The sequence below is a fragment of the Manacus candei genome, unplaced genomic scaffold (genome assembly GCF_025592945.1).
Source record: "Manacus candei isolate 608988 ecotype Guabito, Panama unplaced genomic scaffold, ASM2559294v1 h1tg000077l, whole genome shotgun sequence".
Lineage (NCBI taxonomy): Eukaryota > Metazoa > Chordata > Aves > Passeriformes > Pipridae > Manacus > Manacus candei.
In genome coordinates, this window is record NW_026138125.1 from 3,598,865 (window position 1) to 3,624,242 (window position 25,378).

The following is a 25,378-nucleotide window of genomic DNA, read 5'->3' on the forward strand; positions in this document are numbered from 1 at the left end:
AAATACAAACCTGAACTTCTGCATTTGATGTTGAGAGGTGCTTCATCAGAATGGTCTGGGCAGTCAAAATCCCCATCACATTGCCACTGGGAATTTAACAGGCATCTGCCATCAGCACAGGTGAACTCTCCAGGACGACAGTGACGGTATCCTGGAAATACACCAACCACTGACCTCATATTTTCTTTCATAGTGTCAACATAAAATTTTGCATATGTTGAGGCAATGTAAATAAAAGTATCTTTTGCTCCATAAAGACATATAAAACACTACATGCTTATTCAAAAGTGCCTACCAACAAAGAGAGAAATCGAATGTCTCTCGTGCACTGTGTAGCCATGATACAATTACACACAGAAACATATGAATAGTAAGATTGAGTTATTGCTATTTTTTTGTTAGTTATTAGGGTTTCATTAAAAAGACAGGTTTATACAATGGAGTCAAAAGAAATTTTCAAGGATTAGAATGATTGTAACTTTAAAATAAATAAAAGAACTGACTGCTTCAATCACCAGTCCCATTTTTATATTGTTTCAGAATAATACTCTAGAAAAGAAAAATAAGAAATATGCCTTTCAATGATACAAATGAGAAAAAAACCAACCAAACAATAACAAAACTTAGATTTTTAAATATATGTCATTAATTCAACTTTTAGGAATACCTTTCAAACCAAATTTCATGCCGACTAAGTAGACTGGCTTCTGCAGAGTACCTGGGTTGTTTAGCTATCAAGATGGAAAAGGTCTAGAGGTCTAGCTCTACAATCTAACAGAGCTGTGATCAGGCTACCCAGTTTGCAGTCAAATGAGAAATCACAAGTTTAAAATCTTGATTAATTAGGTGGTTCATTTTTATATCTGACAACAGGTTGATAAGTGTGTTTTGGAATTTGCCTCCTACTCTATACAAGTAGTTCCCTTTCTCATAAAAGAATGGAACCCTTTCCTAAAATTAGAGTACAATGAGTTTACCACACTAGTCCCACACTAAAGTGTGTATTTGATTACCAGCTAACAGAAAATTGCATTGAAGCAGTGCAGCACGCAACAAACATCGCTGGAGATTTCAGTTTGCCCAGCAGAAATTAAATAGAGCCAGTGCCTGAAGGCAGGTCCATACTACAATTAGATCAGGAATTTGTACATCTTCTGCTTCTGTTGCTGTTTTCTCCTTATGTCTCTTTCCAAAGAGACAAAATAACACTATTTATTTGTCAGTATGTTAAGTGGTATGTATACTTTTCGTGCATGTATGTGACGCTATAGTAAATAAATTAAATACACCAGTAAGTGATTATTAAAAAAACCCAAAATGTAGGTTGGATATTAGAAAGAGATTCTTCTCCCAGAGGGTGGTTGGGCACTGAACAGGCTCCCCAGGGCAGTGGGCACAGCACCAAGGCTGACAGAGTTCAAGGAGTGTTCGGACTGTACTCTCAGGCACTCTTGGGGTTGCCCTGTGCAGGGTCAGGAGTTGGACTCAATGATCTCTGTGGGTCCCTTTCAACACAGCATATTCTGGGATTCTGTGATTTTTATATGACCAAAAAATAAAACAGTATTTGCTACACTATATTTTGTTCCCAAAATGTTCCATTATATGTTCAACTCATGACAAATTTTACTAAATGCAAACATCAAGAATGCTTTTTCTTACAATTTTTGGTTGTCTACTCTCATCATTCATGCACATACACTCTACAGGTGGTGTGTACAACAGAAACATCTAAAACATATACCCAGCTATTTTCTGCTGTGGCTCTCATTTCTGGAGCACATCTAAGAGCAAATAACCAACACAGATTTTATGGTACAAAATCACTCATGATAAAAAAATCAATAATGTATCTTTTTTGAGGGAACATTTGCTCTATATTTTCCATAAATATTATTTCTACAGTTTCATATTTCTGAGTATGGTGCAGATATACTGCATAGATAATCACATAGTATAAGAAACCCTAAATTCATGTCAATAGTGAAAATTAAACGTTCATCTATGGGTTTACTTGATATCATTTAACTGCAGTGATAATCATGACAGAGATGTTTTATTATTTAATAGAAAAAACATACATAGAGACGAATTTAAAAATAAATATAAAAAGATATACATACTAAGCAAGAAATTCTAGAAAGTATATTTTTAAATTCTGTTAAATGTTATTAACAATCAACTGTAAGACACTATAGGAAATAATTTGTCACTGTAGCTCCAGATCCAAGTAAATATTAAGTTCTATTAATTGATGCATAACTTAAAATTTAAAATTAAACAATTAAAAAAAGAAAAGCTTTCTTTTTCAATAGTGACTTAAAACAACAGACCCTGAAAAATGCCTTACAGTTAAAAGTCTGAAATTTTTGTATTTACTCTATTTTTGTTATACTTGCCACATTCCAGAGATTCATCTGATCCATCTCCACAGTCATCATCATGGTCACAAACAAACTGTTTGGGAATGCAGACTTTGTTATGGCACATGAAAGCATTCTCGTCACAAGTGTTATTAGGAGCTAAGGAAAATACAGTACACAAAAATAAATGAAATTGAGAACAATAAGATATGCAGCCAATTTTCTTACACAGAGATGAAATGAGAAGTAGTTAGTTTGAGTGGATTCAATGGAAATAACTGTAGCTGTTTAGTCATACAAAAGCACCACACAATTCAATAGCAGAAAAAGCTACTCATTACCACAGAGAGCTGGAGTAAGGATGGCTAAAATCTCCTGTAATCCAAAACAGAAAGGCTTCAGAAGTTGATGCTGTCTACAACTAGCCTAAGGTCTGCTTCTGAGGAAAAGAATATTTGGGAAGTAGAGATGTCCTTCCTATGTTACTCTGCTCCTGAACAAATGCTCTTTAAAGTCTGTAAACACTCAAAATATATAGAGCATATTTCTATACCATTTTTATCAGTTAATTAAAAAAAAAAAAAAAAGCCCAATGAAACTATTACTGAACTCCTGACACTTTTAATAGAAATGTATCTCAGAAGACTGGAAGTAATAGTTTGTAGGGCAGGAGTTGTCAAGACCTGAACAATTAGCCAGAATAAATTGAAGACAGTACTGCATCTCCCTTCTTGATGCACAACCTCCCTGACAGGAGCAGCAGCACTTTCTTCAGGAAGAGCAATAAAACTGCATAGTCAATAGTGTGCTAATTTTCATTAGGAAACATGCTGCATAATGTCTACGACGTGACACACATACTGATCTTCAGCTGGTGTGCCTCAGTATACATTAAGAGAGCCTGAAGATGTCAGGCTGATTAAAACATTAAAGGATTCTGGTATGTGTGCTCACATGTGGGCCATCAATCTTTAGCAGTAATCTTGGCAGTAAAAGGGTACAATACTACAGAAACAAACGGCATCTGGATATTATAAAGGCAAAAGGACCAAGGAAATAAATACACCTTTTAACATGCAAACATACCACAGCCTGCTGTGGACAGCTCATCACTTCCATTGGGACAGTCTCTCTCACCATCACAAAGCCAGTGCCGGGGAACACAGGCGTGGGAGCCCAAGCAGCTGAAGGTGTCTGCTGCACAGGTCACTGAGCCTGGAAAAACATGGTGTGGGAGTCTTAAACACAGAATCATGGAATATCCTGAGCTGGAATGTCCTAACCGAGGTTTTTATGGTAATGGGTAATGACTAAATACAGGGGTTTACTTTAAAGTAAAACTCAGAGATGATTTTGTTCTGCACATTATGATGAACATACTGACTAAGACTTACAGTAAAATTTTGACAACCTCCTATTTCTTCCATTCTTTCCATTTATTCAGTCTCTTAATAATCTGCAAGGAAATTTAATTTCCCAAACTTTATGAAAACCATCCAGCAGAGTAACTTTTCAAACCAGTTTTGGTCTGTGTGTTTGACTGCATGTTTGGACTGACTGAACAAAGGAACTAACCTTGTAAACCACATAATCCTTGAATCACCAGACTATTCCAGGAGGCTAAATGCATTCATATTTTTCATCAGTCAGTCCCACACAGAAGAGAACAATGTGGACCAAGCATAAAAGTAGTGGGAGTAAAAAATATCTGACAGTTTTAATTCAAATAACTCTACATATTTTTTGCTTGACTTTTTTTTTTTTAAAATGGGCTATTCTCCTGATAATATTATATCCTAGAATTAATTTTACTGTGTTTGGAAGTAAATTTTCGCACAATCACTTAATGTATTCTCTCAGATAAGCTAAATATGTCTCATAAAAAAAATCAACAGTGTATTTTCTACTAATTTTAACTAGAAATTAATAAATTATTAAAATATTAGAAAATAATTTTCCTGTCCTATTTATTCAAAAGTGACGACTTTTGGTTACTTATATGTATTGGTCATTTTTTGATACTTCTGGAATTAAACTTCATGTTAAATAAATACTGATTTTTTTAAAAAAGCTGAAGTCGTGATCTCTCTTGCAGTTCAAGTCCATCTCCTGTTCCTAAGGAGAAATACAGCCTTAACTCTCCTCTCTTCATAACTGGTGCAGATCTTCCCTCTTTGAGAGATGGTCTACAATTCTACTGGTGGGCTTTCTTCTAACAAGAGATCTATAATGTGTTGCAAGTCAAGATATCAAAAGTAGTTAATTCTGAACAACCTTAAAAGAAAAAAAATAAGTCATCTTGTAGTGACACTTTGCAATTTGCTGGCCTTTGTTTTCATCACCATTTTTCTATTTCTACTAAGCTTCAGGTCCTCATGTCTCTTAGAGTTTCACACTGTTCTATATTATTCTCAGATGAGGTGCTTGTCTTCTCAGTAGGACCTAAATACCATGAAAACTGTATTGTAGATGGATGTCAGCTTGAAGTTAGTGTACTAATTAATTCACATTTTGCCATATAAAATCAGTATAAGTTCCACCTCCATTCTTTTCATCTGATGACATTTGTACATCTGTTTGATTAGGCCACCACAAATCTGAACATAAGCTGAAGTGATTTCTTCTCTGTCTACTTAAAACTTTCAGCACCGTGGTACCACACATGAAATATGGAATAAAATACTCTTTGTTGAATGAAATTCAAATAAGAGAATTTCTGAAAAGGAATAAATATTTAAAAGTTAAATCTTAAAATACAGCATAGCTAACAATGGAACCAATGTATAAATATCATTAAATTGTGACAGTATGACTTGACAAAATGTGATTTTCTTTTGAGAAGAATTCACTAACACTTTTCCAGTCCATTGAGCCCCAGAATGAAAACAAAATTTTCAAATCCTTATGGACCATGAAGGCTTTGGGAATTTGAGAGGAATATTATGCAATAATGCTTATGACTGCATATACAAAAATTTAAAGGGAATAGGAGAAAGAGCCGGAGGAAAAAATACACCCATCTTTAGTCTTTAAGCACCTACCACTGAAATGTGAAACTCAAACAGGGGTTTTACCTCAAGGGTGGGAATTGGAGAAAAGTTTTGCTGTCCTTTTGCCCACACTGGTGTGCTATTCATATCTTTACCGACAGAGCACACACAGATCCATAATGGAGAGTCTCCATAAAAAGGACTCTCTCAGCTAATTGGAGGGGGCTGAGGGAGGAGATCCTCTCATACTCTATCCTTAAAGCAAACACTCTTTGGAGATGCTTTTGTTCTTGTCCTCTTTGCATCATCTTCTTGAAACACATCATCTCTTTCATTATGCATGACCTGACATAACGCAGAACTAAAATTATCCTACTTACCACAAATAGCATCACTCTCATCTAAACCATCTCCACAGTCATCCTCACCATCACAGATCCACTGCTTAGAGATGCATTTGTTTGCAGAGCAAGCAAATTGATTCCATGAGCAGGACGAATCTAGGAATGACACAACATCACTGCATTCCCTGCATTTTCTAGCACAGTTTAGGAATTTTCATACTGCTCCTTTCTGTCCCCCCAGTTTCCCAGGTATTAAAAACACAGTACAATCCTAATCTTGCTATTTAGCATGTTACCAATTTCTCTCAGAGTCTGCATCACCAAAACATTTATAAAAATAAATAAACAGTGAAACATTCCAAACACGTTCTAATACTTTCAAACATTTTGCTAGTGGGATGATGGTAAACACTTTAAAAGCTAAGTCTAGTTTGTGTATTTAACATAAATACTAGGACTACAGTGAACTGCTTTACTTGGGTAGTAGGGCAGAGAGGGCACTGTCCAAATTTTTCAACACAGACTTCGTCCTGCTATTTCAGTATTTATCTCCATCTTTAAGAGATTTCATGTTATTTTCTCTCGTGAGAAAACTGCTGTGTGTTTGAATTCTGTTGTCCCATTTACACTTTGCTATACATTTAAAATAACAATATTTTTCTGCCTTTATAATCAGACTGCACAACTCCTATAAATCAATGCTGGTTTTGTGACATTTTCTGAAAAATTTGGATCTTGCCCCTTTCCCAGACTTCTTTAAGAATTTTTTTTTTTTTAACTGATGACAAAAAATTTTAATGCTAACAACAAAAAGAATTTTAGGTAATGCAATCAGAATTTACAATAAAAAAAATAAGTATTGCAATCTGAATTTACAAGTAGACTATTGTAACAAGTACCTCAAAATGGGTAAGAGTGATCGGTAGAGAAAGCAGAATTGACTTAATCCCCTTCCCTCTCACCCACAAAAAATCAGCTAATACATTTTAAAATATTGTATACAAATATGTATGTGTAGTAAAACGTGGAAATGTAAACAGTGAGTTACACTCGATAAATGTGATCAAAACAAAACTGTCTGATTGTCACAGTGCACAGTAGATCCTAATTTTGAAGTTAAAAGATTTATATATACAATGTAAACTGCAACCCAAATATGGAAGCATGTTAATGGGAACTGGGTCATGAGGAGAGTAAATTATAATGTTTGGTCATGCCAAGAAGTAAAGCAAAAAATAAAAAAAATAAAAAAAAAATTCAGGTTTTATTTAAATAGGGAATAGGAAAATTTCATACTGCTTTTTGCTGTTCTGCTACAACTCATTACAGAAATACTCTGTATACAAATTGACGATAAAAGATCAGCTCTTACTATCAGTGAAACCAACCTGCATTGCTCCTCAATTAGGCAGAATTTAAGAATCTGGAAAATCTGAGACACAACAGACCCTTAACCCAGTTCACAGTTCATGCTTTATTTTATTCACATTACTTTTCTTGTTACTTTAAACAATTATACCTGTATGGCCCCTGATGCAAAGGAATGTCCACTTTTATGTTTGGCTATTTCCTGTTGGAGACTAGATACTGATTCAAATTGATTATATCTAAAGCTGTTCCAGAAGGAGAACTTGTCCAAAATAGAAAAGAAGGAAATTTTTTGAAGTAAAACTCTTTCAAAATTAGGAGTTTTGAAGAATTAGTGGAATTGTTAAATATTAAAATAATAGAAAAATCTGTATATAAACATATCCTTAAGAAAAAGAAATTAAAAGGCCTTCATTCTGGCATGAGATGGAATTTAAGGTGTTGGCAACATGAAGTATTAGAGTTGAATATAAAAATATATAAAGATATTCTTATATAGGTCTATAATCAATCTCTGAGATAAAAATGCACACTTGTTTGTTTTCAAAGTGCATTAGTGATTACAGAAATACAAGAAAGATAAAATGCTCACCACAGTGCAATTCATCTACTCCGTCCTCACAGTCTTTCTGCCCATCACAAAGCCAGGTGGTCAGAATACATCTTCCACTAGGACAACCAAAATAATTTTCTTCACATGTGGGTTTGTTTTGAACTGTGATAAAATAAAGAATGTAATGTAAAATGGTCTCTACTTGTATGATTAGGAGCCTAATACATTTCTGCTAAATTTCTGAATACTAATGGACAAAGTGTTTATGTCTAAAAATGAAAAAAATACTGTTTATATAATTTGTGTTCATATAAATTAAAAAAAAAATAGTGACAGCTAAGTAGTTTAGGGAGCTGAAATACTTCATTTTTCTTTTCTAGAGAAGAATCAGAGCACAGCTTCAAACTAAATCAAAAGGCCTATAGAGGCAAGTAGCTCAGTTTACAGGTTTTGAGGTCAGACAGGTCAACACTGTTTCATGTTTTACACCAGCTGACAGAATTACCTTTCTGATCTAGCTACCATAATTTACAAGATACCCTAATGGGGGCAGTATTTTTATCACTGGATAAGCTACAAATCTGATTCATGTGCTGACTAACAGGAGCTACACCAGTGACGTTGGAGCCAGAGATTTAGACTTTGTCAGAAATTCAAAAGTTGTTTGTAGAGCGTGAAAATAATTTAAAATTTTATTTTTACGAATGCTTAGAAAACAGATGTGAGGAAAGAAAACATGCTTCATATTTATTTCCATTATTTAAGCACAAATATTAGCCTAACAACAGGTTATTTTCAAAATCTTAGGCAAGGTCCTGGGAAAACCCAGGAGGTAGAGTTCCAAGTACTCGAGATCACTGAAACTCTGCCATGGTTTATATTATTCCCTCAATGTACTGAGGCAATCAACACTGGGTTGGTTTTCAGCCTCCTTTCTTTTAAAAAGAAAGATAAAGTTATCATATTTATGGCTTCTACAGCTGTATGAGTAGCAAAAAAAGAACAAAGAAAGAAGTGGGACGTCTATGATGATTTGGTAGATCTTAAAGATTGTCTAAGTATAGCTACTCCTAAATGAGTATTTTTGCTGTAATTTTCTGTAAGAAAAATAACACTGAACAAAACTGCTAATGGGAGTTATAATATTCATAATAGAAACAACACTCAAAAATTTAATGTGCCAAAGTCGGTCAGTTCTGAATGAAATGGCAAAGGAAATCACATGTAGGTTGAATGTGAATGGTGCTGCTCCCAAGTAAAGGGAGGAATGATGCAGGCAATTAGTCACACATTAAAATGATGGAACATTTTGGCACGCGTTTGAAAGACAGAAAAAAAGTGATACAAATAAATGGACGATGGAATAAAATGCACATTAGTGTACTTATGCAACATTAGTTTACTGGAGCTGCAGCACACTGCCCTCAAAATCCTCTTTGGTATGGAAAAAAAGCTTTCTTTTTGTGGAAATACAGTAAATATAAGCTATTCTGAGCTCAATGAAGTGTTATATATATTAATTCTACAGAACTAAGAGAATGCAGAGAATATGAAGATTAGAATGGAAACTCTAATTTTAATATGAATCTCTTTTATAGAAAGGAGGAATGTTTTTAATGTCAGGTTGACTGACAGTAGTGATGAAGTTCTAGAATACTGGTAATATTTTCATCACTAAATTTGGCACAACATATGCGAATTCTAACAGAAACTTCTGGTGACACAGTGTGATTATCACACAGAAAACCAGAGTATTAAATGGAAATAATCAGATTATGTTCATTACTAGGCAAAAACTGGAGAGTATTTACCAACATAAAATTAAAAGTTGTATTTCTACAAATTAATAAAAGTTATTATTTAGTAAATATTATTATTAAATACTAATTCTTAGAAGAAAGAGAGTTACAGGTCACAGGAGGACACTTATACTCTAGCATAAGTCAATTATGAAAACCAATAGAAATAAAAAATTACATTGTATTTGCACTGATACAAGGTAAAAGTAAAATTTCATTTGCTGTACAGGATACTGGTCTGGTCTAGTATATTCAAGAGAGATGCAGGTTGAGATGACCAAAATATTATGTTGAAAGCAGGAATTTTAAAATATCCTTGCTTATTTGCCATGGCAAGTAAAGAGTAAGGATATTACTGAAGGACTACAAGATCAGGTGTACAGTGGAATACAGGTAGATTAGAGATTAAAAGACTGAATGTCGTTCTGGAAGACAAAAGTAACAGGAATACTATAAGCAAAAAGCACTATCATTTTTTTTGTTTTTATATATATATATACACATATAATATACATATATATATCTAAAATATATATATATACATATATAAGCTTGAGGTGCAAGAGAGGAGATACAGGCTTGATGTTCCCAGAGCTTCTTTCTTAGTGCACTCTATTCAATTTGAGGAGAATTTCCTAGGATGGGGCCTAATCCTACAAACAGGATACAATAAACTTCTATTGATTAAAGTATTCTCATTCTAAATATAGTTTATCACTTCTTTATTTATAGATATGTTTAGACTTTGGACTTAATATTTTCAAACTCAAATGAGGGGTTCTGGATAAAAACAGAGCAAACACATAAATGCCATCCTTCACTAGGTAAGAATTTAATATTGTGAATAATTCATTGGATAACATTAAATAAACAGCAATAACCCCAGTCCTGTGTCTGGGACTCAAGTGTGCCATGATTCCTCATTACTGGCTGAGGACCAGAACAATCACAAAAGCAATAACCATGGATTCTATCCTGGCAGCCTATCCCAGGGACCTCTACCAAATAAAAGGGAAAGTAAAAAAGAGCCAGGAAGGAAAGAAATGCCACTCACTAAAGCAGTAGCTAATAAAAGTTCTTGAATAATTATGTTGATGCTTGATGAGCATGACATTTTAATGACTCATGTTTTACTTAAATAAAAAGTGATAAATGACAGACCTGACCTGGAGGAAATAGAAAGCTAGACATTGCAGTTTTCGTCAGAAAACTGCAGTATTAATTTGTAATAATTTGCATAATTTGATGAAACACAAAATAAAGGTGAATAAACTGCATTCAGTATTATATTATTCTACATATTAAATAAATCAGTATTGACTGAATAAACATTTTGCAACTCAATTAGAAACACTGCCTCCCCCCAAAAAAGATTAAAAAAATAAAATTAATGTTCTATTTATTTTTTTACAGTTACCTGGGCATTTTAGTTCATCTGTATAATCTCCACAGTCATTAGATCCATCACATATCCACTCTGGCAGAATACAAAGGGAAGTTGAATTGCAGCTAATAAATCCTGAAGATTTTATTCCAAGTTTATAGAAGTAAGCACAGTTTGTATTATCTGGAAAGAGACATCAAATTAGTGCATCACACCTAACACAGACTGAGAGCCTTATAGTTTAATTTTCGTGTTTATCTTGAGCTTGCACAGACCATGCAGGTGCTGGTCTCCCAACCAGTAATGACTATGAATTAACTGCCACATAACAAGGAATAATCATGGAGCAGATGCTCCAGCGAAGCACAAACACAAACTTACTGCAGTTCTTTTCATCTGAAGCATCTGCACAATCAATGATCTGGTTGCACTGCGCTGATTTTCCAATGCAAGTCCCATCTGCACAACGGAATTCTGTCGAAGCACATGTTGAATCTATAACACATGGTCATAAAAGATGTAAATTTGTGTACTAAACAGACTCTTAAGATGCACATCATATGTATTATGTTTAAACATTTTCTACCTTTTAGAATGAGGCAGTCAGAACACGCTGTGCCTTCCATAGCTAAAAATTCAGCAATCATATGCTTTTGAGTTTACAGGACCTCGTAAGTTTCTAATTTTTCAATTTACGTTTTAGCCTAAAAGTATCTCTATATAATTCAACTCAATTTGAGATAATCACCGTGTAAGGAAGGAAGAAGCATTTTCAGGACCATCTATGAATCTCTCAGGTTTCTTTTTTGTAACACCAAGTTCATTTTTTCCCCTGTATGCTTTTTTCCCTACCCATATTTAACTAAATGATTAAAACCCATTCAGTTTTTTTCAAAAAAATGCTAGTTACTACAGCTATATAACTTTTTAGCTATATAGTGTGGGATAATATCCCCTCCAGTCTTCCTGAATTGTAACTAAGGATTTGTGTTTTCTGTTAGCTAGTCTTTATTCACTGGCTGGTACACAAACATAAATATTCATGTTTTAAGACACTAAACAAAAAAAAAAATTCTGATATAAAAGGGAGAACAATTCTAGTACGCTTTGCAAAGGACACAGACAGTGCCATGCATCTGACAAACAAAGAAACAGAACACTTGCTTCTTCAAAGAAAAAGCAGACTCAGAGAAGAAAACACCCATCTTTCAACCCTTCTGTCTGTAGTAAAGATACTCTCATTTATTACTTTACAGAAGAAGCAGCACCTGTATTCTATATTTTGTATATCTATAATAAAAAATGTTATATGTAATATATATGCATATTTATATTTTATTTTATAGCCATAGTCCTAGAGGGCTGTAGGTGTAAACCAAAATCAGTCTTTATATCAATCCCAAAATATGATTAAATTACACGTATTTTCTAACTACTTCTATTTACATAATGAGTATTTATAAAGCAATATTCCAAAATCACCTTGGAAATAACTGCCATTTACCTTTACAGTCAAATTCATCAGAGTTGTCACCGCAGTCATTTACACCATCACACACTTTATTACTCGAAACGCAGCGACGATTAGAACATGGCTTGAAACCCTTCCGACAGCCTCTATTTTCTGGAAAGTTAAGCACATATTTTCATTTAGACACCTTATGTCTAATACAAACAGGTTTCCATGAAAACCAAACAAACATTCCAGAAAAAAAAAATAAACTGATAAAGCATTGGAAGCTACAGGAAAAACTTCAGAAATTGTTCGTTTATTGTCCAGCAGAAAAACTTGGGTTGATAAACAAATAAAGAATAATGAATGAAAGCATGATGAGAAAGAATGAATGACCCAAAAAAAATTAAAAAGGAAAGCCTAATTTCCCCCTTTTCACTATCTTGTGGTATAAAAAGATCATGTGCCTTAAATGCCTTTGTTTTGACACTTTTTTTTTGTGATAATGTTTGCATGTGGCATCAATAATTCCATCATGTAGAATGAGTTACACACCAAATTTGCCCTGAACCAAATCAGGAATAAATGAAGAGTAAAATAACAACAAATATTAGCAGAGAAGTTTCTGGATTTCTGAACCCAAATACTTCCAGCATTCTGCTCAAGAACCCTACTAAAGAATGTACAAATTTTACACATACTGATATGTTTGAAAATTCAGGGATGATTTACTAAAGCCCTAATCATCGTAGAAGTCATGTCACAATAATAAATAATGTTCACTTCATTAGTTAATCAACAATAATGATTCCAACATCCTGTACTTTATCAGATTCAGAAAGCAATGACATGACAGAACCCCAGTTCTTCCTGCTCTTTTTCCAAGGTGTAGCAAAATGAGTCAAAATATACACTGTCACACCACAAACTAACATAATGTCCTTCATAAAATTATGTTGTAAATCCATGGAAAGACAAATTGTTGGATGCTAGAATCATGGAATGTGCTGGGTTGGAAGGGACCTTAAAGGTCATCTTGTTTCGCTCCCCTGCCTTGGGCAGGGACACCTTCCACTACACCAGGTTCCTCCAAGCCCTGACCAACCTGATGTTGGACATTTCTGGGGATGGGGCATCCATAAATTCTCTGGGCAAAAAAATATTGCATTTATAAATCTATTTCTAAATTTCTAATCTTGAATTTATATATTGTAAGTATTGTAAAATAAAGTATAGAACAGTTTTTGCAGCTCAGAAAATCTTAAAAAGACTACTGACATATAAGACAGCTTCTCTGGAATGACAAGAAAGAGTGTTTTGAAGATTCCTCATCAGCTACAACTTTCTTATTTGTTCCCAAATGACTCTTTCTCTAGTCCTTCAACCTACTCTCCTCTCCTAACAAAGAAAAAGAAACTATATGAAAACTTAATATTTTTTCCATGAACTGTGAACAAAATAAATGACTAAAAATAATACTAGAGACAAAGAGGATTAATCTATTTAAAAATAGACCTACCCGGGGTTTTTTGGAGGTGGTGTCAGGTTTTGTGGTTTACCTTTGTTTGTCATTTGTTTTAAATTAATTCTTATCTCTAAGCATTATGCTTACATAAATACAAATAATGCTTACATAAATACAAATATATCAACACATACAATACTTTGAAGCTGTCACTTGTAATTCAAGGGCCTTTTCCCCTGGTAACTAACACTGTTTTGCATATTCCCTATTCTTATTTCCTCATCTGATGTTTTATCTTTTTTCAGATTCAAATAACTAAACCTTCTAAGTTATCTACATGTAGATGATCTGATGAAACATCACTGTTAGTTTTACATGACATGATCAAAGCAGTTACACAGAAGTCTGAATGCTAAAGAGACACAAATTGAAGATGAAAGAAGAAAAAAAAATCAGTTAATTTGTTCAAGGGGGAAAAAAAAGGAAAAAAGGAAACTGTTCTGTTTATTATTAAAATGGTTGAGGTGAACTGCAGGAACTAAATGAGACATTTTCATAAAACTACAGAGGTGACTGATGTAAACATAAACAGTGGGTTTGAAATGACATGAAATTGTTCATATGGGAAACAGAAGAGATTCCAAGTCTGTGATATGGACCCACAGAACAGAATAAAGGCCAAGAATTACAGGCACACAAGTAACAAGGAGGTTTAATTTCATGTGCAGGACACATGAATTCACTAACATGACTCAGTGCTAAAGGAAAATTATTTGAACAGTAGTGTTTTAGACACTGCAGTAGGCAAACTCAGTTGGCCACAAAAAAACCTGGAAATTATTCAGTTAGTGGTTATTAGGGGAAAAAAATACATTTAAGGATAGAAGCCTTTGGGGAAATTATGGAAGTTGACATCCACGTATCTCAATTGTTGCAGGATGTAGATGGACTGTTGTGAAGAAAAACAACATTATAAACTTAAATAGAAAACAGTGTGGAAAGATATCTATTACACAGCCATTTCTGTATTTTATAACATTTCTATTTAGGCGTTTTCTATTCACAATCAGAAAAAAATCTTATTAACTATTAAAATCTAAATCAAAATCACTAAATTAAATCTGAAAGTACTCAGTTTTTCATTTTTTTGAAAAAGCAGATAGCTGTGCTTTTCCTTACTTTTCTTTTACAGACAGAAATATCAGAACATCTCAGATGCTTTTTATTAAAGACAAGTCAGTTAATACATGAAGTTTGCAAGGAAAAATATTTTCCGATATTAAGTAATTCTATCCATATAATGTCAGGGCTTTCTTAATGTGTGAGTTGGCATTTTCTCAGCAAGCAGTTGGTATGAGTAAGTAGAAAAAAGTCACAGAAGAAAGAATCTAAGCACATATAACCAAAATAACAATGTGAAGGTGAAAGACCTAGAAATACTCACCACAGTAGAAAAGTTTCTCATCGGACTTGTCCTTACACTGAGCAATGCCATCACAAGTCAGCTGATAATCAATGCATTCACCATTTCCACATTCAAACTCTGAATAAATGTTGCAAGTAGAATTTTTAGCTGAAAATAAAACACATTAACACGTAATTTTTTAAAAGCTTTCACAATTAGTGAAAATGAGAAAAATGTTGGCTGCGTTTGAAGTATCTGCTACGCGGTTTTTGAAATCCTAAGTGCAAAAAAAAAAAAAAAATAAACAAATAAACAAACCCACTGTGGCATCAGAACATAAAAGCTTCTACAGAAAGAATCCGAAAAGAAAAATACAGAGCCAAATATCCATGAAGGAACAGGCAGTGAAATAACTTCAAGGCACAGATTCTGATAAGAACGACTTTGGAACTACTGTGCTCAGAGACCCTCTACTCTCACACACCTCTCCACAACCCCCAGTTTGTGTGCAACCATTTCTTAACAGATGTTTTAAAAACATCCCTTCAACACAGCCCATCCAAAAGCAAGAATTAAACATTTACCATTGCCAAGTAGTTAATTTGAACTCTCAACTCTGTTTTGTGGCACTGTAATACACAGCTACCAGCATCAATGCACTACATCAAATGGTGAAGATACAGTCAATTAAGAAACCTCCTGTATCTACTTTACTTATTGCCTTTTATTCACAAAAAATCCCCAGTGATATACACCTAATTTTTTGCATTCTCAGCTTCTCATCTAGTGGATGTTTTATCTGTTATTTTAGAAGAGAACAAGATGCACATTTAAAATTTTTACTTCTGCTTTCTCTTGCATATAGATTTTCTATTGGCTCAGCTAAGAAACTAAAAGCTATCACAAAGTTGACACAGAACAATTCGTTCATGAACTTCATGATAGGTCATACATCTGCTTCATGTGCATGGTTCTAAACAAAATAGCCAAGTTGAGAGAAACGAGAAATATCCAGAATAGCTCCAAAAGAATAATTATGTTTCCTTCTTGTAGTCACTATAATTACTTCAGCACAAACTCAGGAAGAACCAATGTCTGATATATTAAAAAGTCAAGCCAATATAAATTAAAATAATTTCTTGATTTGATTCAAACGAAGAAAAATATAAAAGAAGTGCAGAAAATACAGATTTCGGACAAGGTGAGATCTGATCTTAAATATAATTTATACAGTCCTTTACATCTTAATCAAATTTATCACAGCAACTACTTTTCTCTCTTTTCCTCCCATGTTTTAGAATTGTAAGAACTTAGATCTAAGAAACTATAGTTCATCTAGTTCAGTACCTTAAACTGCAGTCTTTAGGAAAATATGAAAAAAAAAAAGTATGTATGGCATCATCTGCCATCAGTTAAAGTCTAACTGGACACCCTTGCAGAGATTGCTTCAAACTCCATCTTGCAGAAACAAAGCATTTTAATGTCTTTCAAAGTGTTTCTTTGATGAGAAGTGAGTAGTCAGGGTAGTCATTACTCATATAAGCATCCAATCCCTCTTTGAATTTTACTGAAGCTTTGTCTCAAGAATCTTGACTGGCGGTAAGCTATATAGATTAATTACACTGTGGAAGGACAGGTAATTCCTTATCTCAGCTGGAATTGCTAACTTTCCATTTTATTGAGTATCCGTTTCAATTGTGTTACGAAGAAAGCAACTTTTGATCTCACAGTTAAACTACAGTCTGTCTTATTTCCATCCTTCCTGGGCTACTCAACCCCAACATTTAATGTCTAAGTCTTACTTTTTTTTTTTTTTTTTTTACTAATAGCTCAGATGAACATTTCCTGCAAACATTCCAAAAAACTAATTTAGAAGACAGAATCTCGTATCATGGTCTAGATGAAGGTTTAAACATGGCTTTACCAAAGAGCAATTTTTAGAGTTGCAATGCTTCTGGAAAATATAAATGCAGTATAATAATTTTATAACACATCATCCGATGTATGAATTTATCTGCTGAACCTCTTTCACTTCCACTGCTGACCACAGCCTTGACCTTAAATAGGTGAGAAAAAGGGACTCAATTAAGGTTCAGCTTCAATAATTCATCTGATATACTCCTAGAGAGATCCAAAGTATGCATACAGACATTTCTATCTCAGCAGTAATCATGATAGAAATGTAAAAATCCTAACTATGAATAAGAAAGCAGTATCTCACTACCATAATAAGGATTTCAGGGGAGTATTAATGCTTTTTAACCCTCAAAAAGCCTTATCAGACAAAATAGTTTAAAAAGCCAGATATGTGCTGAATTGCCAGACCAATTTTTACAGTTTACAAAAGAAATAAAATTAATGGCTTGAGCCAACTGTCTCACAATAGGCAACTGCATCACAGCATAGAAAAGCATCGTGTCAGCCAGTATTACTTACTCACACATCTGTTATCATCTATCAGAATTCTGTCCCCTCTACACGAGCAGTTCACTCGCCCGTCAGGCGTCAGAAGGCACAAATCATGACAACCTCCATTCATTTGTGCACAAGGAGATAACTCACCTGAAAAAAAAACAAATGATAAAAGAGGAATTCTGTTTTATTAAATTTGCTTCAACGGCCAATGCCTTTGAGAGAGCAAAGATCACCATATCTCAGATTCACGGGCAATTGATTCAGGTTTTATCAGTCAGATGAAAATGTCAGCGCGCCTCAGATGCTGGCACGCTAAAGATAAACAAACACAACTACCTTGAAAATAATAATTCAAAAAACCTACAACATTCAAACCTGCCAAAATCTGACAGGAAAATATTTAACTGCACCCACTGAGCATAACATCCACAGCAGAAAATGGTCATTCAATAATATTTGTTTGCTTGGAAAGAGTTTATACCCCATCCTAAGTTAACAGCTACTACAATAAGAATTTCTGAAACACCATGAAATGTTTTAACTCAGTTAAAAATAAATAAAATATCTGAAATGAATGATTCTGGAATTCAGAAAACAGTGTATCTTGCTTTGTAACTTACAACTGTTGGTGTCATTGGCAACAGCAATAATGCCCATTGGCTGATGAGGGATATCAGAACGAAGAACTTTTGTGTCTCCTCCTGTGTATTTACTGGAACGCAGGATAGCTCTCCTCACCCCATCTGACCAGAAGATGTATTCATCATACACAGCCAGGCTGAGAAACGTGCCTGGTCCAGACTTCACAATTACCTAAAATACAGAAGTACAGAAGAGAAACACAAGAAGAATTGTTGTCACTGAATAAGAAGTTTTTAAAGTGCAGACTGGGACTCTTAGAACACTTAATATTTCTATACTTACAGAACCTGGAAAAATGGGATAACAGCACTTAAAGTGCGTTAGAAGGATGCTGCAAGCAGAAAACCAGGCATCTGTTCCTTAATTAAAAAAAATCACAGTTTATCTAAAGGTGCCTGTAAAGATACCTACTCAACACACTACCTGCTTAATAGCTTGAACAGAAAAGAGAACAAGAGGTTCTTTCAACATGGCTGAAAGCCTAAAAATTCGGAGTTTTTATGAATCAAAGTGAGAAGCATGTTTCAGATCTGAAGAGCAGTCGCTATATGATCCATCAGAAACTTGAACCCAAGACAATAAATGTTTTGTGTTTTCCCAATTAAAAAAAATATAAAAATCTCACCATAGAATTAATCAGCTTAACCTTGACAGAAAACATGAATTGTACTTCACTATATAGTAAGGTTTGAAAGAAAACTGTAGAAATGCAATGAATTTGATCCCAGTCTAAATCACAGCTCCTATAAAATATTTTCATATATGTTCTTTCTTTTCATGTATCAGAATTAAAAATTTCACATGTACAGTTTCTGTTCTGAAGAATATAACACATTTTTAATCAGATTTCTAAATGAAAATTTAATTTTGGCTGAAAAGAGTTATTTGGAAGGGGGGTTAATACTTCTCCATTAGCTAACGGAGATAAATAATACTCTTAATATTTGTATCAAATTGTATTCTTCCAGGTTTCTCTGGAAAAAAATAGTAACTCATGTATATTCATAAAGTAGCATCAGTTCTGACCCAGGCTAGCAAAAAAAAAAAAAAAAAAAAATCCCATGTCTATGTATGACTCAGCATAGTGAAACTGGGATAAAACCAGAAAAATAACATCTTCTAACAACACAATAGAAATCACTCTTTTTTAAGCATCAATTCTCAACCCATATCTCTACTTAGATCACCACGGTTTTCCATCTGCTTTGTGTCCTTTATCCTCTTTCCCAAAGGGCCTTTATAAAAACAATGAGATTTCATGGAAATCTCCATGAACCCAGTACATGTGATGAGTCTGAGCTGTTCCTGCTGACTGCACACCCACCCAGGGGCTGATGCTCTGCTCACTGCTCAACCTACTTGAAAGTGGGTGCTATTTTAAAAATGCTGTAATGAGACAGAAGTAGCAGTGGTCAATCCCATACTCAATAATTAAATAAGTAATTGCAGGGGGAGGAAGTCTTTCTCTTCAGATTAAAAAAATACACGTAACAAACAGGATATCCAAATTTAATTCTGTGAAAGAAAAGCCTCCATTTTTGCTGCTACAGCTATGCCTTAGAGATTAAGAACATGCCCTAACTCTGCAGGATTCAATACCAAGGAATGCTCCAGGGGCATTTTGTTCACACCTATGCCAAGTTCACTGCCCAGAGCATTACAACGATTTGCCAACATAGATATTTCTAGTCCAGTGCACAGGAGCATTCCTGGTCATGCTTGAACTCACTTATACAGACAGAATATCAAAATTACTTATATTAATCAGATAATTATAACAAATTCTACATTACTATGCACATCATATATTTCTGCATATTTTAAAGAACGTTTGACTAGAAAACCCTTTTTTCCAGGAAAGATTTTTCTTACTGATAAATATCCCAAGACGATAACTTTTCTCTAACCAACCTTTTTCCAAAATTAAAAGCATTAAAAGATAGATGGGAATGTATTAATGGCAAAAGATTTCTTCTCTAATTGTGCACATTTACTGTAAGACACTTTTCATAATACACTCTTAAAATCCTACACTATTCATATTCAGACATTCCATGAAAAAAAATAAAAATCATGTGTTTCTAAGAGATCTGTATGAAACCCAGCCAGGAAGAGTTTGCAACCCCATATTTTTTCTCCATGAAAATGTGAAACTTTCCCAGTTGGAAAGATTTTGTTGTCACAATCAGTGCTAAAGAAGGCACTACCCTGTTCAGCTTTCTGTGCTCAGTAGCACTGTTATAATTTTTCTCAGATTGTAATAACAACACAACGTAAATTCATTACAGACTGATCACTGCTGTTTAACCTTGGGAGAGCTGAGATCCAAATAAAGTGTCACAAAAACAAACATCCAAAATATTTGTTCACTAGTGCTCATAGCATTTCCTCTCCTCCATTATGTCACATCCCTATCCAAGGACACTGGTTTTATTCCAGCATCCAAAATAAAGAGTTCATATTTCTACAAGGTTTTGGCTAAAACTTTACAGTCCTTTTAAAATCCTAAACATTCTAATTTATAGAATAACACTGAAAATTGTAACAATTTTTATTTTTTAAGTTAAAGTACAATTTTAAAAAATTAAGAAAACCTGAACAAGACCTCCCTTCCACCTGAATCAGACATGTCCAATAGTATATCACATGTTTTAATTCTAAATGATACCAACATTCAGTTACAGCAGATACTTCAAGTTCTGAGTAACAGATGCAGTTTTCTCTGGTTCCTCTGAAGAGATGAGGAGACAGGAGGGGTGAGATGGATGAGGGGATTCAGGAGTTGGAGGACAATTTAATTTTAACTGTAATTCTTTATTTTTTAAGTTGTCCAGAGAGCTTTTGTTTTTACATATAGCTGCTCTAATTTGAGATACGTGTGGCAGTTTCTCTAGAAAAACTGAAAAAGGGAGACATGTCAGGTAGACAAGAGTTTCTGCCAGAATATTGTAATTTGGATGATTTATATAAAACTCTTATTAAATTGTCAGTGAGAACTACACTCATAATGATTCTTCTCATGACTACACTCAACTTTTAGACAAATACTGTTGGATTTTTTAAAGAGAAGTGCATAAAGTTAATACGTCAGCTTAAAATATGAGTTGCTTTTAAGTATTTTAACTCTAGTGAATGGCTTATTGATAATACTTCTCTTCCAAAATGCTTAATAAATGGGCAGTACTATCTAATAAAGCTTCTAAATGTTTCTTAAGGGCTCTTCACTTTTCAAAAGACACCCAAACCTCTGTAGAGGTCTATAACAAAATAACAATTCCAGTACAGAAAATTGCACTTAAAAATGTTAAAATATTATGACAATTTGAAGTCAATTACATTATAAAATCATTTTACAAGAATAAAGCAATACCATTAATTTAAAAATAAATAATATTTTAGATGAATATCAGAAAGCTCAATTTGACAGAACTGACTTATACAGAACACTACATTAGTCAAAATTATCTAATGTATTTTGTGGTTTAAAATAAAACAGTACAGCATATTTATTATTAAGCTATGAATACTGTTCTTAAAAGATTATAGAAAAAGAATCTGTGAAAAAAGAATATGAGACTGTAATACAGGGAAATCAGTTGCACAGCCAGGGTAAAACATATAATGATCTAATTCATAATTTTTATGTATTTGATTAAGACATAAAAAAAAGATATACATTTAGATCAGACTCCTTGTTTTGCTTGCTATTGATGTGATTGTTTCAGAAAAAAGTAAAATGCTATATCTTACTGGATAAACAAATCTATAAGCCTTGATCTGGAGTGTCCAAATTCTGTCCTTTCAACACTGTGACGTTATTGGACAAAAATGTTAACCAGAAGTGGAAGTGGATGTTAAAGACAAAAGAAAGAAATTTGGTGCTGAAGAGTCCTGTTACCACAAAAGAAATTAGAAGAATTTTTTAGTGTAGGTTTATGTTGGGTTTTGTGGAAGAACAGTGCCAATCACTGTCACAAACTACTAAAAATAATCATGCTTTGTGTTGATTGGTCTGAATGAAGACTCTATTTGCATCATTGCCATATCTTTAACACATGGATTTTGGTTTCAATTATTTTATCTTTCAAAAATGCCTTCTAAATAACTTGAATAATAGTCACACAGCAAAGGATACAAAAGACATACTAGAATACCACATTTACCAAGAACAACAAGATCCTCTTTCTGTAGAATTACCCAAGAAAAATGAAACAAAATCAAAAGTGCTTCCTCTTCAGCAATTCATTTCTGTTCCTCCATGCTGGCAATGAACATCTAAGGCACTGAAGACCAAACTGCAGTGCTAAATTTGCAGTGTTCCAGCTGCTCCTTAATTTGCAGTTCAGCTGAATGACAGATTAAGCAACTGTAACAGGCCTGTACTTTTCTGTTCCTTTGGAATGGCAAGTACACAGCTCTGGAAATTACACAGTATTAACCATGTTCTTTGAAACTACACACATATTATTGTCACAATACTTATTTTCAACCTCATAAATTACAAACTTCATCTAACATTACATTTAGTTCAATCTCCTAGAATTTTTTGGGAGCCTGAGGTATTATAAATAATCTTATTCTCCATAGCTTTAGAGATTAGTTTTATCTTTTCACTAATTCCTTCTTTAAGTTAATTTCTACCAGGCTATCAACACTGGACATTCAAGGTATTTCAGCAAACAGTCCCAAACTAAAAGCGCTGGATCTGTGTCAACCAGCTCTCTACCTCTCAGGGATTAGAGGATTTTATTGCCTTTGGCTAGGGAATAACTTTCATTAGGTTTGAGCTTAGCAATACTTTACAGAACTACTGAAAAGAAAGCAACTCATCAATGTCAATGGAGTGAACTCCCTAGAAAAACAACTCAGTAAACAGGGGTGGGTATTTCACTCACTGTATTGGTTTGGGGTTTCTTCAGATGAATGCTAAAGGGAAATGTGGACATTTAAAAAGCTGAGAAACAAATACTATTTTTATTCATATTTGCAAGAGAAAGGGATCAAGAACAGAGCATTCCCACTAGAACTACTGTATTTATATTACTGGGTAGAGAACATTAAAATAATCCACTCCACTTCTAGTACCATTAACTGCCAAGAATATCTATACTAGTCCAGAAAGAGTAATTGATTGAAAAGCCCAGAACATAACTCTTGCTCTCCTATTATAATAGGTGGGAATAGGAAAGGCAAGCCACAGTGAACTTAAATGTCTAGGTTGTAAATTGTGCATGTGCTAACAACATCAATTTTTATTGGCATTTCTTGTTTCTCTGCTATTACTGTTTCTAATGCCATGTAAAAAAATCATAGGGAAGCAGAAGAAACTGAATGATTTCCACATGGAAAGTAGGCTCAATTTTATTTTTTTTTCCAGGTAACCATCCAAGCTTATTAAAATATCTGCCTTCTAGTTGACATGATTTTCCTTCAGGTTAGTTTTCACATCTGATTATTTATTAGCACACAGAGAATACAGCAATGTGGTTCTTCAACCCGGAATCACATTCAGGACCTGAATCTTTTTGTAACTGCTCATGTTCAGACCTTGGTGAAAATCTTTTTTAAGACTTTTTAGCGTATTCTGATTTTAATGGAGTTGGACATTTTGCATTGAAAATTGCTAGCATTTTGAATGATTTCTCTTTGTTCTCGCTACCTTGGTTGATGTCACTTTTATCCTGCCTTAGTGAGTTATTTGGTGACTTCTCAAGGTAACGTTGATGTCATCACGAAGACTTTTCCAGAATTGACCAAAATTACTCGAATTTCCCCAATAATATTTCTACCACAAAGAAATATAATGCTTGAAAAGTAATTTTAGCTGTCAATTATAAACTCAAGTATTTCAGAAATGCACAGCCAAACTTACAGCTTCCATTTCTGCATTTAGTATTTTGAAGAGCAGATCTGATAAAATGCTTCTGAACACAACAGAAATTGAACACCAAGTATGGAAATTGTTTAATTGCTTTAATACAGAAATACAACCGAATAAAAACATATATTCCAGAAACAGAAAGTTACAGTTCCTGGCAGGTTGCAATTACATGAAGGTTATAATTACCAGAAACACCTCTAAACCCTTACTGATTCTAACAATCACACTTGTAGGCCTACAAAACTATAACTGAGATCAAAACATTCCAACTTGAATGTTAGAAAACAACCAGGCAGGTTGTTACAGGAATTTAACTATCTTTCTAGTTTTTCCACATGTAAAATGTTAGAGAACACTAAACAGAGAAAAAGGAAAAAAAAAAATCAAAGTAGCTCACAATTTATTGGAAAAATAAGTCTAAAACATGAAATCAGCTTTATTTGCTGTTGGCTCAGTCTCTGTGTTCATGAACAAAATGATATAATTAAAGCACTAAGCAGCTAAAAACAGCTGTGGCCACAATATTAAATCCAACTGAGAGCAGAAGCAAAAATGGAAGAAAATGGGGGAGTGACTGTGAAAAAAAATAATTGCCACTTTTGCTTTTCAATCAGGAAGATCTGACAGAGCAGAATGAGAAATGTTTCAAAAATCCCACAACAACTTTTATTTATTTTAAGTAATAAAAAGGAAAAAAAAGTAACAAAGAAATTTCCAAAATTGAAAGAGTATTCCAGCAACCACTACTAGTTTTTTAATACTAGTATTAACATATCAGCTCAACACAAAATCAATAAACTCTTACAATCCACTTAAAAGAGTCAATTCAATACTGCTAAATGATTTTCTACTCATTCATTGTACTAGACTATTGTGGTGAGCGGAATGAAGAGAGAAGCTGCTGTCTGGCAGAAAATTCATTACATTACCATTAGCCTTTCATGTTCTACTATCCAATTTCTACCTTTGTTAACCTAACTGAAACTGGAGAGCAATGAAGCAGAGATAGTGAGGACAAGGGTAGTCTGTTTAAACTATTTTTGACAGGTGGTTGATGGCAGGACCACGCTGAAACACCCTAAAGAAGCTCAGATCACCAGAACAGTGAAATGATCATTACTTGTATTCTCCTAATGTCACAGACACCAGAGATCATGTCAGGCTGGAGAGCATGTGAAAGAAGTAAAACAACTGCCCTGGAAATATTATTTCATGAAATCAATAATGCAATTACCAAGTTGGGTTCTGGCATTACTTGTATCAGTAAGAATTCATCTAAAGGGTGATCAGCAACTCTGCTGAAGTGCTGCTGGTGA

At 33.9% G+C, this 25,378-nt stretch overlaps 1 protein-coding gene across 1 annotated transcript in view; it reads right to left on the bottom strand.

Moving 5' to 3' along the window:
• Nucleotides 1-25,378, bottom strand: part of LRP1B (LDL receptor related protein 1B) — a 506,665-nt gene that overhangs the window by 113,189 nt on the left and 368,098 nt on the right. Inside the window, exons 44-54 of the mRNA XM_051810328.1 lie at nucleotides 18,160-18,352; nucleotides 17,561-17,686; nucleotides 15,164-15,292; nucleotides 12,306-12,425; nucleotides 11,183-11,296; nucleotides 10,835-10,984; nucleotides 7,658-7,780; nucleotides 5,734-5,853; nucleotides 3,450-3,578; nucleotides 2,400-2,522; nucleotides 11-151 (exon numbers count right to left, since the gene is read on the bottom strand). Coding sequence (XP_051666288.1) covers nucleotides 11-151; nucleotides 2,400-2,522; nucleotides 3,450-3,578; nucleotides 5,734-5,853; nucleotides 7,658-7,780; nucleotides 10,835-10,984; nucleotides 11,183-11,296; nucleotides 12,306-12,425; nucleotides 15,164-15,292; nucleotides 17,561-17,686; nucleotides 18,160-18,352 — 1,468 coding nt within the window. The remainder of the gene's footprint in view (nucleotides 1-10; nucleotides 152-2,399; nucleotides 2,523-3,449; nucleotides 3,579-5,733; nucleotides 5,854-7,657; nucleotides 7,781-10,834; nucleotides 10,985-11,182; nucleotides 11,297-12,305; nucleotides 12,426-15,163; nucleotides 15,293-17,560; nucleotides 17,687-18,159; nucleotides 18,353-25,378) is intronic.